This window comes from Vidua chalybeata, chromosome 3, assembly GCF_026979565.1.
Source record: "Vidua chalybeata isolate OUT-0048 chromosome 3, bVidCha1 merged haplotype, whole genome shotgun sequence".
Classification (NCBI taxonomy): Eukaryota; Metazoa; Chordata; class Aves; order Passeriformes; family Viduidae; genus Vidua; species Vidua chalybeata.
In genome coordinates this window covers 38,444,383-38,464,687 of record NC_071532.1, presented here as the reverse complement: position 1 = coordinate 38,464,687, position 20,305 = coordinate 38,444,383, and the positions used below count along the sequence as shown (strand labels likewise).

Below are 20,305 nucleotides of genomic sequence, written 5' to 3'. Positions count from 1 at the left end.
AACAAAACCACAGTCCCCTCTATCTCATGGTGACTTGGAGTGTTTTGTGACTGAAAACGGGAATATAAGATTGTCTTAGTTACATAGTTGCTATAGACTCCAAAAGGAGAAAGTTTTCGGTTGCTGGAGGTGAGGAAAAGTGGGCTAATATTCCCATATTTATGCTGGATGTTGTATAGGGGATGATACTGAAAGAGAGAATTTGAGGACTCGGAGCACTGGATCCTGCTGAAAAGCCTCAGAAGCCCCCCAAACCACCCAGAGTGGCCACAGCACCCATCCAAGAGCAGCTCCCCCATCCAAGGAGAACTCCCCCATCCAAGCAGAGCTCCCCTCATCCAGGCAGAGCTTCCCCCATCCAAGCAGAGCTTCCTCATCCGAGGAGAGCTCCCCTCATCGAACGAGAGCTCCCCATCCAAGCAGAGGTCCCCGGTCCAGGCAGTCCCTTTGCATTTTAAACACACGTGCAACCTGCGGTTCTAGAGCACGGGTTTTGTGTTTTCTTCTCTTCCAGCTCTGGCCCCGAGCGTAGATATGTTAAGAAGAAGAGCGCCCAGGAAGCTTTGTGCAGGAAGCCAAGAAGGTGCAACACGGGAGACACAGCGGGGAGACTTTGGCAGGTGGTGCTGGTGACGCACAGAAGTTACTTTTTCTTCGGAAAGAAAAAAAGCCGGCTCTGCTGCTTATGTAGGTGTGTTTTTGTGGCCCCGAGAAATTGCCCCGGTCGTGCAGCGGCGGCGGAGCGGCGGCGGCTCGTCCTGGCAGCGGCGGCAGCAGATGATGGTGGCGGCGCGGCGGTAGCGCGGCGGCGGCGGCCACATCCCGCATCCGCGGATGCACTGCCCATCCCCATCCCCATCCTCATCCCCGCGCGGAAGGGACACCTGAGGCTTCGGCAGGCGGGCGGGGATCGCCGCCGTTCAGAAGGGGAGAGCGTGCCGGGGGAAGGCGGGCCGGCGCTCGGCTGTGTGTGTTGGTGGGCAGGGGGCTGGTTATCATGGCGGATCGGACGGCTCCGCGCTGCCAGCTCCGGCTGGAGTGGGTGTACGGCTACCGGGGCCACCAGTGCCGCAACAACCTCTACTACACGGCAGGGAAAGAGGTGGTGTACTTCGTGGCTGGAGTCGGCGTGGTTTACAACACCAGGGAGCACAGCCAGAAATTCTTCCTCGGGCACAACGATGATATTATCAGGTAAGGGGGCTGACTTCTCTGGTGGTGGGGTGGGGTGGGGTTTAAAGGGAAGGGAGGAGAATGTAGTGCTGGCGGAATACCCCTTTCTCGCCTCTTACAGCTCGTCTTGTACCTGCCGTTTTGGAGCAGCTCAGATTTATTAGCAGCAATCTCTGCGAGAGCTGAATCTCTAGATACTGTTGACTATCATTATTTTGTAGCAAAGCTTGAAAATATTGCAATAATAACGGAGGGAAGGTTAAGTTTTTCTATTGCACTGCACCAAAAGCAAAGCACTTCATTTCAGCTCTGGAAAGATCTCAGTGCAACAGTGCTGCAAAATCGTGCTTCCAGTACCTTGATGTTTCCAGAACTGGGACCCCAGCTCATCAATTCTGACCTTGTACAGAAGCCAGGTGTAGCTCTCCTTGCCCTCAGCAAATCCCAGCAGGAGAGTGCCATAAATCTGACAGGTAGCTCAAACGAATCCGGTTTTAATATCCAGAAAATGTAAATCAAAATCAAGTTCAGCTGTTTGCACTCCAGGCAAAAAATCCCAAACATGCTGGTGCAAGATGGCCAGGTCTTGTTCCTCATCTGTCCAGTTCATTGTTCCTTTCTCTCAAATTCTGCCTGAGAAGTGGATTTAATTGATGTTTTTGTCCTACAGAAATGCTGATATTTTTACTTCACCTCGCAAAATAAAAATGCAGTTACAGTGTTCAAGGTAGTCTTTAAAAAAATCTGTCCAGAATACAGAAATTTACATCAGTAAAATAGAAAATTAATGTAGCTACTACTTGATGAGAGAAATCTGGTCCTAGAATATCCTCAAGAAGGATGTTGCCTGGTGATGCCACTCCTCTGAGCACAGCTATCTGCTGCCCTCCCTGTTCACCTAGTTCAGCATGAATGAAGCGTTTCCTGGATGATGTGAAACCAGAACAGTCCCAGGTGACTCATGGTGTGGGAGTGCTGTGGAAGCATCTGATGAAGCCAGAGTTTTGACACTCCATAACCAAACCACACAATTGTCACATAATCCTTGTTTGCAGAAAGCCATCCACTTTTCCCAGGAAGAGCTTTTGGCTGCTGTGTATCCTCGTAGCAGCCTTCTCCCCCTCTCTAGGATGCATCAAAGCAGCAGCATTTCATCAAGTACAGTGCATGTGCATCAAAGTTTATTTTGGTTCCAAAGGTATTATCAGCTCCAAAAGGCTGCTGAAAATAGACACTGGGTTGCTCAGAGAAGAGTCAGTATTTTAGAGACATCTGCAGGATCATGAAATGAAAAGTTTTGCTTGTTGTATGGACATAAAATTTGATCCTCTTTGGTACAGGAAGTGTAATCCATGTAGAGAGTTGTGTACTTCTGTGCTTATGTTTGAATCGTTATTATAATACCTGACAGTGCCTCCCTCCCCAAACCAAATGTATTGTACAGCTTCTGTACCCTTTACTTTAAGACCTGTCACATTAGGAGTCTGCTTTTGGCAGTGTCATGCTTAGAAGATGCAACTGGGATAGAAGGAATGAATGTCTCACATTTGTACTTTGACACAGCTTCTGCCTATTGGGCTCTTTAAAGGAAGCTAGAAACATGTGTTCAAAGTAGTTGTGTCTTGAGGGACATGCTGAATGTCCAAGTCATGCTTTGGAAAGATGGGTTTTGTTTCTGATCTGGAACACCATCAGAATTCTGGTGGAAAACTCCAGTTTCCACAAAGGATGAAACTTCTGTGTCCAGAAGGCATGAGCAGACGCCAAGCAACAGTACATCTCAGCTCTTAGTGGCCAAGAACTGTTGCTGTCACCACATGGGGTTTAAGGAAGGACAGACTACCCAGAATGCTGCTGGAATATTCTGTTGTTTGAACCACGATATAGGTGGTTGCCTCCTTTGCCACTGGTGCAGTTCCTACTGACGTAATATCCCATCACTGTAAGCACTTTAAAGTAGATGATGCCTTGTGTGGTCATCACTGATATGACTAATAACTGTGGGAATTTAAATTCTCACATTTTAAGCTTCACAGCTCTCATCCATTTGAGATGAATGGATGAATGTACTTATCCAATTTTTCTGGGTTTGTCAGGATTTACTTGCTTGAGACCAGCTTCTAAACAGCAGGGTGTGAATTTGCAGTCCAACAGGTTGTAATTTCTAAAGAGGTTGAAACACTGTTTAAAAAAGAAAACTTGGATTTTGGAAAATACTGTGAATCACTGTGACTGGGAGACCTTCAAGTGGGAAGATCTCCTGCTTCCAAGGACTGCTGTTATGTCCTTCTGTGATTTTTTTTGTGAATGCTGTTTTGTTGAAAAAAAAGATGAGAAACCCATGATTCTCAGAAGTAATATTGTGTGTTACCTTGAAGTGTTTATTGAAGTCATGAAAGGGGATATTTGTCCTTGGTGAAAAGGGCAGGTGTGTATGTTTAATATGCTCTCCAAGATTAATAGTTCTATCTCTTGTTTTGCATCAAGATAATGCAGCTGGACATAATTTACGTTGGGCTAAAGCAGACCAGAAAGTATTGAATTAAATTTTATTGTATTGGAGAAATGACTTTTTTTCCAAGATTCACATTTGAAAGGCGAGTTCTGTCTGTACAAGAACTGAATGTTCTGCACTCAGCTAATAAGGTCGATGTTCTGAGCATGGAATTGTCCTGTTTTCTGTGTGAAGCCACTACCAGGTGCTGTGCTTCCAGCGCTTCCTCCTTTAACTTCAGGAGGAAATGAGGTCCTGAACCACCAATTTAACCTTTAAATGAGCCCTGCTTTGCAGAGGAGTTTGTGAGTAACCCCCAGAGCATTAGCTTTGACAGTAATTGAAAACTTTCAAAAGAACAGGTTTCCTTACTTTAATTTTGTGCATTACTTGTACAACAGTGATCAGTTAGATCAATCATTGTTTTTCTCTCAATTAAGTCTTGAATGGAGACAGTTCTTTCCTATAATTTTTCTGCAATTTGTGCATGTAAAAGCCACAGCAAACTACAAAAATAAAAATATAACCCATTGAGATACTTCTCACTATCACTTAAAAATACAACTGATTTTATCTGTTTCTGCAGAAGTCATTTGTGAGCAGAGATTCCTAAGCCTGAGAAATTTTTCCTATGGTGTAGTGACAAAGTTATTTCTCCCTGTTTTTGAGTTCCAAGAATTTCTGCAGTATGGAACAGTTGTCCTGAATATGTTGTTACACACCCTGTTTCTTGTGGAATCTGATATTTTGTATGTTATGCACTTACAAAAGCAGTTTTGCATCCTGACTGCCTCCATGCCAGTCTCCTGTGAGGCAGCAAGCCTGCTCCCTCTCCCAGGTCTCTGTACTACCTGCAAAGCCCTGCTGTTATCCATGGATTCCAGAGCTGTTGTTTATGTAAGGCTGCTCACAGTGTACCAGCAGTGTCGGATTTATCAGAATATTGCTCTGAGTGTGCTGGGGGGATGCCACTGTGCTGACAGATTGAGATTAAAACCACGGCCATGCCAGCGGGGATGGGATTTTCTGGGCTGCGGGAGCCACTGGAGGCCGGGCTTGTTCTCCACAAGGGTCCTTTCAGGAGATAGGATGTGTGTCAGGATGTGGATTTCTTGTCTTGCTGCTGTGGGGAAAAAAGGAGTAATATGCTTCAAGCAATGTTGTGTATTGCTGACCACAGTAAATACAATTTTGGAATTAGTAAATTGATGGCAGAGCTATGCAATCAAAAGCTCAGAGCCAGAAGATCTGAATTGTACTTTAATATTTTTTATTTAAAATTATGTGTTATAATATTTCTTTTTATAGGGTTATGCTTATTTGAAGGGATCTAAATATTTGAAGGGATCTAAAATACTTTAAATTTCTGTTCAGTTGCCACCATTTGGAAGGTGACAGCAGGTGTTGGTTGTAGAGTGGTGTTCAGGTTACTGTGGTTCTTGTTTATCATCAGTGCATGGGAGCTGCACTGTCTGCATCTTGGGCTAACCCTGGACTTCAGACACCCGAGGTGATCCCACAGGACTGCTGAGATTCAGTCACCTAAATGAGAGATTTTAGGAGAGATTTTCAACAACAGAAATTCCAGCCCTGTTTCTTACGTGGATGCTACACCAGTGTGTCCACCAAGCCATCCAAACTTAACAGACATGGCACACCTGGGAAGAAGCAGGGTTTTGGGAACTGTTTTGAGGCAGCAAGTTGTTAAATTAGTTTTGTATGAAAGGAATTAGTTCCCCATAAAAACTCCTCTAATCAGATTGTTGCCTTCTTTGCTTTCAGTGCTGGAAAATCCTGTTTATTCCATGAAGTTCCAGTGGCCTATTTTGCCTCTACTTGAGTGCTGTGCTACACTTAGATTTGAAGTCTTTATCAGGGTGTGACCTGATATAAATTGGTTTCTTAAATGTCTGTATTAATGCATCAGATGTGTTGTAATATACAGTTACAGTATCTTATTGAAAGTGATTTAGAAATGCTTAGATCAGTTAAAAGTGGAGAGAAACTCAGCAGGCATTTGTCACTATATGTTGATGAGAATGGTCATCATTTAACCACAGCCTTCAACCAGAGCAGTCTAAACCTAATTTTTTAATACATTGTTTTACATTTCCTATGTGTTAAGTCTCTGCAATTTTTTTACTTATTTTATTTCAACTTGATTTCAGATGGCCAGGAGTCACGATGGTCAGGTAGTTGTGTGTAATCACTCTTTACCCAGGATGAAAACTCACAGAAAATGTTTTCATGTGAGTTAACTTGATTTCAAATTAAAAAAAAAAAAAAAAAAAATCTACAGCTCCAAGTATTGGAATGCTTCAGTGTGAAAGTAGGAGGGGATTTGAGGTCTGTAAAAAGGTCGTCTGCTGACTTGCCAACTGCTCAGGTTTTTGGGAACCTCAGTAAAGAGCAAAAATGCCTCCTTTTCTTCCCACCTAAAGACTGTTCTTTGGAACATCAGCTTCTTTTTCATGAGGTGCATTTCTACCCCAGGAACATTTAGTTGTCTGTGTTGGCTGTCCAAGAGACACATTGAATTTAAGTTCCCCTTCAGAAGTGGTATTTATAAAGGCCTGGGAACAGACCTCTAAAGCTTTAGGGAGGCCTGATCATAAGTCTGAGTGTATGTTTATGCCAAGCTTCTTTAAGTGTTCCAGCAGCACAATGAACCTTGGTGTGCTTAACATTATTGCTGGAACTTCTGTGGGTACTGGTGAAGTTTGTTCTTTCTTCTCTGACAGATGGATGGCAATACACTAAAATGATGGTAATTAAAACAGAACATAAAATAAAGGCTACTCTCAGAGTGATACAGCAGCCCTGTTATTTTGGCTGCCTAACACTCCTTGTTGCAAAAGATTTTACTGGATTTTTTAGAGGGAATTTTGAGTGCCTCCATTATTTTAGCAGACTTGAATGTTCAAGGCATAACCCTACATGAAAATTACTGACTGGCACTGCAGTTTATATGTAGTCGTACTAATATTGATGCCTCCACATGAAAATTTGGCATCTATTCATGCCAAACGTCTGCTTTCTTGTCCTCAGAAACTGTCTTCCACATGCAGAGATAAATATTGAAAGTATCATTTACTGTGGTAGTGACCTATTACTTGCAAATATTAATTGCAAAATAATCGTTTTGGGCAAGATGAGCCATACTTTTGAAGAAGAATTTTCTGGGGTTTTTTAAAGAGATGTTGTTTATTTTAGAAATTAACTGTAGTAAAAAAGACAAAATACACCCTCAGTTTTTTACAGCTCTACCTGCAGTTAAGGCTGGAATCCTTTTGCTTTCACCCTAACTAGGCAGACCATGCCTCCTTCTTTCTATCCTAAGAGCTCTTCAACTGGAGGTTAGTCACAGTCAGCTGCTGTCTGACCAGAAAAAGTGTTAAATGTAAATTTCTTTAACTTTTCCTTTCATCTCTCTAGTGTTTGAGCACTATTTGTAAGGTACTTAAAGGACCTTTTGGCTTCTCCCAATGCTGGATTCTATGATAAGGTAAAAGTTGAGCTTTCTCTGTGGCAACAGATCAGAGATGATGCCACCGGGACCTGCTCTCTGGCTGTGGTCACACTGGTGCTGAACACATACAACTGTGGCTGCACTTAAATGAGATTTTAGCAGTAGGTCTGCAGCAGGTTCCTGATCCTTCTAGGATTCTGAGGGATTCTCATCTGTTAAGAAATTATTTATTAAAAAAACAAAATTGAAATGCTGTTCAGTTAAACTGCTCTTTCTTAATGGCTGTAAAACAAGTTTATAATATACAGTTGTGTTCCTGATTCAAGGTCTTGTGCAGATGCAGTGATTGTTGCATATGTGCTGGCCTTTTGCTTCCACAGGAGGTTTGAGTTTTTTAAAATATGTGGAATGTGGGAGTGGCCACAAGTGTCTAAAAGCATGTTATATTGACTCTTTTTGAAAGCTGTCTTTAGTTGAAAGAGCTATTTTAAAGCTTTTGCTTGTCAGACTGAAGAAGTTTGTGTGGCTCTCTCTGGAATCTCAAGCTGCTTTAGGATGGGCATCTCTGTGCTGCATTCCTTATAATGCAGTCCCTCCTTCCTAAGAGGGGAATAATGTAACTGCCTTTCCCTGGGGAGTTCTCTTTGTGGTTTGGTGGGTGTGTGGCTGTGGCCTTGCAGTGAACTGTCCCTCTGCTATCACCTGCCCTGCTTGGGCTGGCTGCGAGGGTCTAACCCAGAGTTACTGTTTCCAGACATGCCCCAGGCTCTGCCTTGGGTGGCCCTTTTACAGCCTAATACTGGAACCAAGTTTTAAATAATTGCACCTGGGCTATGGGGTTGCAGAAAAGAGAATTTTACAAAAAATACTTAGAACAAGTAGCCCACTCCAATCCCTGACAGGAATACTGCTGTATCTTCTTAGCTGCACATTGGCTTAACATAACTCTGTGGGTCTGGCAGATTTCATTAATTGTGGCCCTAAGTAATAATTCATTGGGCATTTGCAAAAGATGCACAACAGAGCACTGTGACCTTCCATATGCACTCCCATTCTCTTATTTGAGACTTGATGAGATTTTTGATTGCTTAATGTTGTTAAATAATGGTGGTAAAGAAATGCTACTTTCCCTTTTTCCTTTTCCTTTTCCTTTTCCTTTTCCTTTTCCTTTTCCTTTTCCTTTTCCTTTTCTTTTCCTTTTCCTTTTCCTTTTCCTTTTCCTTTCCTTTTCCTTTTCCTTTTCCTTTTCCTTCCCCTTCCCCTTCCCCTTCCCCTTCCCCTTCTTTTCCTCCTCCTTTTATTTCCCACACTGCATCCTTTAATCAGTTGGTTTCTGTATTACAGATCATGCCATTCAGAATGCAATCAAAATTTTGGGAGCCTTCTTTTGGATATGGGACTCTTTGGAATATAGAGTTTGTGATATAATTGTATCACAGATCTCGAAATAAATATTTCAAATTAATTTCAAATGAAAATTTGACATTTTGTATTGTGGCAGAAAAATTTGGCAAAGAATAAATTAAGAGAGCTAATTCCCATTATTTCTCTGCCATTAAGTGGAGGAAGAACACATTTTTTAAAGAAATCTACACATCTGTTTTAGGCTCATCTCTCTTCCATCTTATCTCCTCTCTGGCAAGGACAGTTCAGATTATTAAAAATTCTTCTTATATCCTTTTAAGTTATCCTTATATCCTTTTTAAAATCACTTTTCATAAATTCAGGTCCTCCCTGGCAGAACACTAATAGTTTTGTGAAAATAGCAATTTTTATAAATAATTTCAATCTTAAGAAAATAGATATAAAATAATTTCTTAATTTGAAATACAATTTAGCCAAGAACATAGAGTTTTGAGGGCTTCATGTTTTTTGTTAGTTTTATTTTCATATTTAGTTTTCCCATGGCTTCTATCAGATTTTCAGATTTAAATTTTTTCTCCTTTAAGGAGATTGATTTCATGGAGAGGGAAATAAAATACAGCATGAAAAATACCATTTTAGTTTTGTTTGAAGAATGAGCAGAGTGCAGATACATAAAGGAGCCCTCACACTGGCTCTTGGCTGCTCCCTTCCCAGGGAGAGCCTGTGCATTGTAATTCTTACTTTAGGTTTATACTGAAGAATTAGCTGTGATCTATCTTTTTGTTTTATCTGGCATGGGTGAAAAAAAATGAAGGGAAAAGGATATTTTCCTCAGGAAAACTGCAAGAGAATAGAAAAGCAAGTAGATATCTGAACTGTTATCAAGGACATGTGAAGCCTCCTTTAATAACTTGTAATTTTTAATGCTCTGAAAAAATTTAGGATCTTCAGTCAGTGATGCAGAGACCTGTTTCTCTGTCCCTGCACACAACCAAGTGTGTTGCTATTTCTTACTCCTGGCTGTCTGCCATGGTATGGTTAAATCTGGAAGTCTGCTCAACCCTGCTGAATGCACTTGATTAGCAGATTTTATTGGAACAGCACCACCCGCATCTTACCCTGGGCTTGTGCTCCCAAGATTCTGCTCAGCCACAGCCTCCGGTGCCATAGGAGCCATCAGCAGAGCCCACCCTCCGTGTGGTAGGGCAGAGGGCACTGCTCCATGTGCTGAGGCAGAGGGAAGCACAGAGGATGGGATAAGACGTGATGTATTCTCCACACGAGCCTGGCAGCTGTGGCTGAAGCCTGCTCTCTCTCCTACTGGGAAGGGGAAGGCAAAACCCCCTGTAATATCCCTGATACCATAAGCTAGAGAAAAACCCCAAGTATTAGCAAATGACAAGCAGTAAACCAGATTATAACTGCCTGAAGCTACATGCTGCTAGGCAGTTACATAATGGCACGAAATTCTTCAGCCTCCACTGCAGCACTGAGCCTAAAATACAGCAGAAAGGGCTCTGATGAACCCAGCTCTCCAAGGTTCCATTGAAAGCACAACTCCAGGTTCCCAATCTCTGCTATGAAGAGTGGGCTGAGAAACCAAGAGAAAAGGAGAAATAATAGTAATAGGCAAGAAAATGAGTCACAGTGCTTACATAAAGACATAGAAAGGCACAATTCCATGTTTGTTTATATAACTCCTGGTATTAGTCTCACAAAACGGAAGTTTAAAAGGCATTCTTTGGATCATGGTAATCTCCCTTAAATACAGCATGTTATGAATTTTGGTGGTGTCATAACTTCACACCTGCTCTTTCCTGTTTATGTCTGTGACTGGCTGCACATCCATTAAAACACAGGTAAAATTAATAACTGGTTGGATAATTAATCATCTTAAATTGGATTAAAAGATGTGTTTTGAATAATAGGGAGGGTCCTATATTCTAAGGGTGCCTAGTGCAGCTGGTTCTGTGGAAGGACAGATAAGCTGAAGTGGTTTGTGAGCATCTTTTCAAAATGTCTGATGAATCTTTCAGTGGAACAGGAAGGTTGGTGAACTCCCAATGACACTTTGCTTCTTCAGAAATTTAATACTGAAAGTTTTACTATGGAAAACATTAACAACATGGCATAACTTTCCATTTGAAACTTGCTGTATTTACATTTGATAAGAGTTCATTTTGAACTGACTGTAAAGCAGTCCCATAAACATGACACGTTACTGTTGAGTTGGATTTGGATGTGGCCTGTGGGCTTTGAACAGCGTGTCAGGTATTTGTGTGGTTTCTTTCCATTGTCTGGCTGTGGTGCTCCTTCAGACCTCAAGGTTCAGGAACTGAGCTTATTCCACATGCAAGGGCAGCTTTCCTCAAACCTCTATCCAGTTGCCTAAAATAAGACAAAATAGAGGTTCTGAACCTTTTCCCTTCATGTTTTTCCCCAGCTATCCACTTTGTAGCCAGCACAGAAGGGAAGTTATCTGATTCAGAGAACTTGCTAAATTCCCAGACGCTGTCCTCACTTTTTTCTATTTCTCTTCCCTTTCTGTGGAGTTACCACAGACACAATTTTGCTTTCCAGCCATGGTGATGACTCCGTGGGCACTGCCTTATGAGTGAACATATGAATTGCTCTGTTACACAGATGGATCATTTTAAAAGTTTGGAAGTAAACTAATCTTCCATGTCTAAAATTTCTAGAAAATACTTGAATTTCCAGGGCTTGTTTGAGTGCTTTGATGGGAACCAGGGTGCGGTTCTTTAACTTTCCAGAGCCCGGTGGATACACGAATGTGACTAGGCATGTGAGGAAGTCTTAGATCTGCAAGGGAGATGGGCAACAGCTATTTATTTTTGTAAAGGCCTTTTTTAAGAATATTGTAAATCTGAACAGAGAGCCTTGTTCTCTGAGAGCTGGCGTTATGTGAGATAAAATATGATTTTCCTGTAAGGGAGCTGAGAAGCAGCATGCATTTGTCTGAGCAAGGAATATTTTGGCACTTGTGTCTACATCAGTATAACTTCACAACTGTATTTTCGTTGCCTGTTGGACCAGGTGAAGGATCATAAGATAATTTAAATTAGGAATAACCATATTTTTGTGTTTCAACTGAGGACAGACTATATGAGGTATGAATACACTGCTGTTCAATAAGTCAGCTCTTCAGAATGCCGTATTTCTTGCTGGATTAAATAGTTACTTGCATGTGTATTGCATATCATATTTTCCCCATGGTATCTGCTATTTTTCATTTCCAATCTGTGGGACTCCCCACTGGTTAGGGGTAAATGTTCTTTTACCTTGTCATTTAGTTTGGTAGGAGTTACTTTATACAGGATGACAGTTAGTGCACTGCACACATTTTTTTTCTGCTTTCTTCCTCCCTATAGATACAACAATTTTTATCAGCCTGAGCCCCTCAAAACTGAACATCTGCTGCAGCTGTCACAGGCTGCTGCTATCAACAGAGCTGGAGTTTCTGTGATCCACCTCAGCCATTGTCAGGATTGTGTTCTGGGTTTTTACACGTATGTACACACACAAATGCATATGAATAGTGTGTATATATATATATATATATATATACACTATTATATAATTATGCAGTATTATATAATGCATAAATATAAAAACTTGATATTTTTGGCTTTCAAATAAATTGTTGACTAAATGTCATCACACAATTACCCCTTTCACTTCCCTCTTTTCTGTGCTGGAGGACGCAGTGGGGACTGATGTCCCTTAATTCCATTTATAAATTGACTGCTTTTAATCCTGGACTTGTTAAGCAGTTGGGACTATGTAGAAGTGTTCAATATTGGCACAGCTAAGCTTTTTCTGACTGCTGGCAGAAATTTAGGCTCCTAGGAAATGTTTCCAGTAAAAAAAAAAAATCTCTTGCATTGTGACAGGAGGGGTTTTTCCCTCTAGTATGTGACAGAAATTTAAAAAAGAAAAAAAAAAAAGGTGAGAGTCACCAAAAAAAGCAATTGCCACAACCAATTCTTTGGGGCTTGGGCTGTGCCTTTAGCACAACATGCCCAAATATGTTAAAGCAGAAGAGTTTCACTGTATGTCAGCATGAATTTAAGGCATCAGACATTGCTTTCTGCTCAGGAGTTCCTGGGGATTTTTAGCTCTTCATTTCTCTCTTCTGAAGATAGACGGTGGCATTTCAAATGTCATTTGCAGTTATGTCCTGCACTGGTTATTCCTGTGGGAATGTTAGCATACTGTTTCTAACATGTTGGATTTCAGTTTTTCTCCTGGCTCCCTCAAGTCAGTGAGGTGGAACTGCTTTACTGGTACCTCTGGCATCCACCCCCACAAAGGGGAAAATTCCAATGGAACGACAGCTCGAGTAGGTTGGTCTCCTGTTTCTTTCTTGGATTACTCACGGATGTGGGGCTTCCCAGACTTGGTTGTTCATACAGCATGCAACACATTCCACCTATCTTACCTTGAACATGTAAGCATGTGGTTTTGATCAGCTCTTTCAGAAACCAGCAAAAGCCCTGAGGAATTTGGTTCATAGAAAAATTTGGCAGCATATCATACATTCTGAACATAAAGTTCATTTTTCTTAACATAAGTGATTTTTTTAATTAGAATCCTCATTTATATTTTAGATTATGCTTTGTTTGACTGAATATTTTTTCTTTTTTTCTCAAATTAATTTTATTTATATTTCTTACATTGTTGTAACAAGAAGGCCCAGCTGGCAGAGTGAATAAAGATGAGTACTTCTCACCAGCCTTCAGGGATATGACTTCAGAGTTATCAACTAAACTCCCACTCAGCTGCTGGAATCTGCTCTTCATCATGACCCCACAGTCACCCCCCTAAAGGCTGCCTCAGTCTCTCTAACTCTGAGGCATTCTTGGACTAATATATGGGAAGTTTCCTTGCTGTCTTATTTTCTCTTCGTTCTGTTCTTGCATCCTTTTTTGTTTGTTTGCTTGTTCCATTCTCACCCTTCTGCGTAAAAATCCATGTTTATGTTGTGGCTCTTCCCCTGAGTGGCTGAGGCCAATTCAATTCATCAATGGAGGTGTTTGTACTGAAGAAGGGGCTGGATTGTTCCCAAAACACTCACCTGAAACCTAAGAGAGACCAACCAGCTATTTCCACCTGCCTGGGAGGAACTGGGACTCAAATGTATTACCTGTAAAGTCATTAAATGAAAACCTACAAAGGCTCCTCTTCCTAAACCTATATCTCAAAGTGAAGGAGGTTTTAAAATGAGGAATTGTTGGAAAATAGATGCCAATCTCCAGGTTTTATGGGGGATTTTTTAACTGTACCTGGAGGTTGTAAAATACTGATAATAGGTGACATGCTGTTTGACCTGGTCTGGATAGTTTAGAAAAAGTTAAACAATTCAGTGAGCCTGATTTCCAGCCAAATAAGATAACTTGAATGATATGACACAGAAGTGCAATAATTTCAGTAATTTTCTAAATAAATGAAAAAGTTACTATTATCTAATACCATGTTAAACAAAGCAATATTTTTTAAGGTGTGTTCTAGTCACATTATGAATCTCATTTCCAAAGTAAAAGTGCAAATATTTTTAGATATGTTTTTGGCTTTGTTATAAGATCATAAAAGCCAAAGTATATAATTTTATTATTTTAATATTTAGATAATGAATGTAGAATAAAGCTTTGGCTTTCAGTCTTTTTTTCCTAGTTCTGAGATTATTACAGATATTTTTTTACTTATTCCAGCTGCCTGCAGAATACAAAAATAAAAGTAAATGTATGCAAAATGCGCTGCTTCAACTAACATGCATTAAAATTCTGGTTGTTTCTCAACTTGTCTGATATTTTTGCAAGAGAGAGCAGAATGTAGATAATGTGTCCCACATCAGTCATCTCTATTAATCTTTTGCTTTCAGAAATACAAATCTGATCAGAAAATACTGACAGATGTAATTTCAGCTGAGCTGCAAGTGTATCAGCACTGCAGAGTGTAATATAGATAATTTAAACCAGCAAACTTAGGTACTACTGGCATGGAACTCTCCTCAGTTTTATTCTTCCTTCTATGGCAAATCTGGGAATTCCTCCAATGCACCATTACCTAAATTAATTCTGCTTGCCATTTGATCTGTTTGCCTATACTGGGAGCAAAACAAAAGATCTGAATCCCCAAATCAGCTCAGAAGCTGGTTTGCAGTACAAAATTCTAATAACAATACCCTGGGGTGTGTCCCACAGATCCTGGGCAGTAACTTGAGTTAGCTGAATTTATTGTGTTCAAATCCTACATTTTAATATACACTTAAAATATTATGATTGTGGAAACAACTCTGGGGAAAACAGCATTTTGATTTATTTCATTTTAGTAGTTGTAGCGGAGGGGATATCTGAAGCACTTGGCATGTTGGTATTAACTCCTGGTGTTTGGACTCTGTAGAGTAAGATTTTCTATTGTAGGAGTCTAAGAAGTAATTTGATTTTCTAGTCCTGATGAATTATAGCTTCTCATCTGAAAGCACTGCTTATATCCATGAGTCTCAAAAAATACATATCTAGAGCTTGCACAGCCTTTGTGAGATTCCAGAAGGCAAAGGAATATTTTACTTTTGCTTGTGAAATTATTATTCACGTTTACATTTGAAGCTGCTTCTTTCTTTTACTTCATTAGACAGTGGATTGATAGAATAATAAAAGGGGCTTTCTAACTCAGGCAGCCTGCTTTTGTATGGCACTCCAGACTGGGGTGAACTTTATTTTCTAAGTAACTAATAAAGTAATTCCCTTATTTTCTCTGTAGTTTAATATATTTTTAAAATAAAAGCAGATAAAATATTTACAAAACACTGCAGTACATGAATTAGAGGAAATATTCAACAACATCACAGGAAAATACTAAGTGTTAAAAATAAATTAAAAGTGGAACAATTAAAACATTTTAAATTGAATTTCTGCCTTTCACTAGATACAGATATAACTTCTTTAATTCACAGACTTTTGGGGTTTTACACAAAGGGTAACAGTTTCCTGCTATTTTAGTAATTTCTCCAAAGAAAAACTCAGCAATATTTATATGTCCTGAGTGAAGGAAGGTGTGTCTTGATGGTGATTTTTGTAACACATGTGAGTTGAGAGTATTTAGGTGTATTTTCACAAGTGGAGCAAAATACACACTATCCTTCAGTGTGAGCAGCAGAGTTTTGGACACATTTCAAATATCTGCAGGCAGTGCTGTGAGCCAAGCTTCCATTAAAAGTGTGTCCTTTGCTTACTTGTGACTAATAAGGATTTTCTTTCAGTATAAAGCTTCAAAATGAGCTTCCTTTCTCTAGACATTTAGAAACCTCCACTCAGCCAAGCAAACACCTCAGATCCATGAGATGTTTAGTGTAACATCCCTGCCTTAGACATCAGAGATACCATGGGGAAAAAGACTTGGCTGGAGAATGAATTTTGTGGTATCAATTTCATGTGGACTTGAGTCTTCGCTTTTGTTCTGATAAAGAGCAGCTCTGTCCTGTGGAATTTTCTGTTGTCTGCCACCTATTAAGCACAGATTGTTCTCAGGTGAGTGTTTCACCTGAATTTAATCAGCAGAATTTGGGAATTTTCTGTTGTCTGCCACCTATTAAGCACAGATTGTTCTCAGGTGAGTGTTTCACCTGAATTTAATCAGCAGAATTTGGGAATAACTGAACTAACCCAAACAATGAGCAATGAAATTCCCTGCACCTGGGCTTGCCAGGCCCTCATTTGTAACAAACCGGGGTTAGCTGGAATGGGGAGAGAGCAGGAGGTTATGTAAAGGGTTCATTTGTTAAACTGCCCTCTTCAAAGCTGCTCTGGACCCTTGGTGAGTGCTTCTTTGACTTCTTTAGGCTTTTTAAAACAACCAAAGAACCAAACTAGCAAAGCTTGTGGTAGAAAGGAGAGAAAGCTAAAAGGGAAGCAGTGAGAAATTCTAATCAGCATTAAATTCTGAGTGGGTTGCTTTGGTGTTTTCCTGTTTATCTTTCTGGGGTTTTTGTCCAGAGTATTGGTATGCTATTGGTGAATCATTTGTTGGTTTTGCCGTGGTGCTGCATAACTCTGTCATCAGCAGGACAGCAGAATATGGTGAAATCAAGGTGTTGGTGTCAATCTATAATTGTTCTGTGTGTTGGCTCTAAAAGCAATGGTACTTAGCTGCTTTTTGTTTAATAATAGGCTATAGCTGGGTATGGTCTTGCAGCTAGAATAGGCTCTGGGAAACCAGGTAAATTCTGTTATCTGAGGCGTTTAAGAGAAGTTTAGTTTAATCTGTCTCACACAAAATAGACATTTGATACTTAGAATCTTCAGGCCATGTCATACAATGTAAAGCAAGGTAACAAAAGTCACACTTATTTTAGTAAGTGCCCTTCTCAAAAAAAAAAAACAAAACAAAACAAACTGTTTTGTGGATAATTGCAGAGAAACCTTTCTTGTCTGAATTGTTAGAAAAAAGGAACATGGATTTATAATAAGCATTTGTTCTAAACAGCGTTTGAATTTTTAGGAGTAGTGTTTTTGTATTTGTGTTCTGTATAATTACTGGTGAAGCAGAATTTCAGAAGCCTGGCAAGAGTGTTCAGAGAACTGATAACTTATGACTTTGCTACTGATTCATTGTGACTGGAAGTTAAGAGAACAAACCCATTCTGATGTTACAAATTATTCCTATTTGCTCTGCACTGGTTTCTGTCCCAGTTGATGTTTGTTATTCACTTCAGCATGGCCAAACAGGGAGCAGGATTTCCACATGATCATATAAGAACTTTCTATTTCTTTCCTGTTTCTGCTGATTTTCAACCTCTAAAATAGAAAGATATTTTCCCTGAGAAGAGTTGTTGGTCTTGGGTTTGCATTCCTGTGAGATAATGAGAGAAAAAGCATTCTCTTAATAGCACTGAAAACTCCCCCTATCCTGAGGGGTTTAAAAATGAACATATTTTACCAGCCACATCTAATATTGCCACATTTATCATTCCTGCAGACAATCAGTATACAAAGAATGATCTGCTTCTGACCTGTGAAATGCAGCTCAGTGTGTGTTGGTTTGATATATTATGGAATCAAGCCCTTCCTCTTCTTGCCATTAAAGTGCCTAAATTTTAAATGCTGTAGGGCAAGATAGCCATGAGAAGAAGGCTCAAATAGGATGCAGCTGTGTGTTTGGTGCCCTTGAAGAAGGAACACTTTCTCTAGGCTTAAAGTCCTTATTTCTGATAATCAGGTTGAAACAGAGATTTTTAGAGTTAGGTTAACAAAATGAATTAAACATTTATAATTTAGCTTGTAGAGTTATGTGTTGAATTTTAACCTTTTACTTAAGAAACCTCTGCCTGGTACAAAGGGCATAGGAAAATGCAAATTTCTGAAGCTTCTTGCATAAAGAACAATACCAGAAGAGGCAAAGAACCCAGATAAAGAAGCTCCTCTGTCTCCAAGCCTATCAAGACTGACAGACCTACTCAGATAAGCACCAAAGGACCAAAAGCGCACGCGCAGAGAGGAAAAGTTCAAAAGTTCATGAGGAAGACCACAATCTTCAGCCTCAAGACCACCGAGAGACCCCCGTACGACCACCACAGCAAACCACGCGTGCCCAGAAGGGCGTGGACTTATTTAGCATGAGAGGCGAGGACAGGCAGGGCCAAGGGTTGAATATGCATGAAAAAGTTGTGCAATGTATTGCATATGGAATATCTTTGAGAATAAAGGTGTGGGTCAGACTGAAGCTCGGGGCACAAGTTTTGGAGAGCTATCTCACTTGCGTCGGGCACTGACATACATACCCACTTCATAACTACCCCAGTTTGTGGAGTCTATTTATTTATTCCGCGTATCGCTTCAAGGTGAGGACAAACCTATGTAAACAGTAGTATTATCCCAGTGTGAATTTTTTAAACAACAGTCTGGGAGTTTTGTTAGACCACACAATTTGTCCAAGATGTGACTATACCTGGGGATTTTCAAGAGGATGAGATGAAATTTCTTAAACTAAAAATGAAAGTTGGAGTGATCCAGGCAAGTTGTAACAATGGCTGCGTTTTTTTTTTCTTGTTCTCTGCAGTATTTCCCATTTCTCCTTGGCTGTTCTCTGGGCTTTTTGGTTATTTTTATAATGTCTTCTATATTCATTTTGCAGCTCCCCCATGATTCCTCTTTTTGTCAGCTCTGTCTTTTGTCTGTCCTGTTTCCCAAATTTTCTTCCCATTTTCTTTCTCTTCTTTTTTAGCTGCAAATGTTTTGATTCAGAATGTGATCTGCATAGTTATACCCATATTCAGTACTGACTGTTGGCTATACAAAAAGCAGAGTAGATCGAGGAAATGCCAAAGCAGTTATGCCTGAGTCAACCTCTGGAAGGGAACAGGAGAATCCCCCGCTGGGACTACCTCCTGCTGTGCTGCCAAGCACGGGCAGGGGGGGGGGGGCATCTGCACCTATCACCATGCTGTGGGCAATTGATTAATTAATGCATGTGGGCAATTAATTACTGCTTGGATTTGCTGTTCGCTGTGACCACCAGTTGTAGAGCTGTCAGGTTAATCTTTGCCTGAATGATCTTCACATCTCTGCCTTTGTGGGAAAGGCACAGGTACATTCAGGCCATTTTCAGTTGTTTCAGCCCCTGAGTTTGATGAAATGGGAAAAATACAGGGTTTGATTGCCAGCAGCTGTGCATAGTTTATGTGTCTCCTTTGGGTTGCATTTTGTTCTGGTGTTTCCACAGTCAGGCTGGAATAAGGTGAACACATGAAATAAAGGAAGTTCCGGCATGTGACTGTTTTCTTCACTTCCAGGCTTTATCTGATGTATGAATTTTATATTTTCGATCACAGTGTTCAGACTGGCCTTCAAATTCTGTATACCAGATGAACACAAAAATTTTGCTGGTTCCTCTTGAGCAGTACTGGGTTTACAGCAGTGTTTCATTAGCTTTCCATGTTTTGAGAAATCACTGATAGCATTTAAGTCGCTGATTTTGTCTCAGCATCATAGACCAATATCTACCTGCTGGTTTATTGTGTATTTTGTTACAGAATGTGTTACACTGTCTATAAAGTATCGTAAGCATAGAATAGGGTAGGGACAAATACAATGCTGAACTAATTACAGTTCTTGCTCTTTCCCAACCCTCTTTTTAGTCTCCAATTCTAGCAGATTTTTCTTTACAACTGATAGTTTCAGGTCCATTTTACTGATTGCATCAAATCACAATGCTTCTACCGAGAAGGGTGTCATGTATATCTGTTTTGGGTATTTATTTACAACTGCTTTGGCCATCAAAACAAGCGTTTGGTTCATCATCATGAATGCAAATATCACTAGACTCAAATGGGAACTCTAAGCGTGCATGGAAAACTGGAATATGGTGGTGGAATTTCAGAGTTACACAGCAGCAACTCTATGGGGTAGCGTGGATCATAAGAAATACCGGGTATTTTCCCTGATCAGTTTTTACTTAAAACCCACAATTCATGAGAACATCAACACTTGTTGTTGCTTAGTTTTCAGTGTCATAATGTGGGCTTTGGATAAAATATCCTAGGATTGCTTTTCACTGGGAGAAGCTCAAGAGTTGCAAAATATCCGTGAGTTATCCAAGGAAATAAATCGGTAGAGATCTTCAGCCACGTGTGAGGAGGAGCCTTAGTGCTGCAGGCCTGCGCTGTGGTGCTGTTCCCTTTTCATCTGGTAATCTGCCCAGTATTTCTCTGTGTACAGATACATATGAGTGTAAATCAGAGCTGGTCTTAATTAAAGTGCAGAGTACTTTTGCTCAAAGCATTACATTTT

At 40.3% G+C, this 20,305-nt stretch overlaps 1 protein-coding gene across 2 annotated transcripts in view; it reads left to right on the top strand.

Annotated features, from left to right (window-relative positions):
- The first annotated feature begins 982 nt into the window (after window positions 1-982).
- EML6 (EMAP like 6) overlaps window positions 983-20,305 on the top strand; it is an 87,952-nt gene continuing 68,629 nt past the window's right edge. For both annotated transcript variants that reach the window (XM_053939144.1, XM_053939143.1), the window contains exon 1: window positions 983-1,194. In XM_053939144.1, coding sequence (XP_053795119.1) covers window positions 998-1,194 — 197 coding nt within the window. In that variant the 5' untranslated portion in view covers window positions 983-997. The remainder of the gene's footprint in view (window positions 1,195-20,305) is intronic.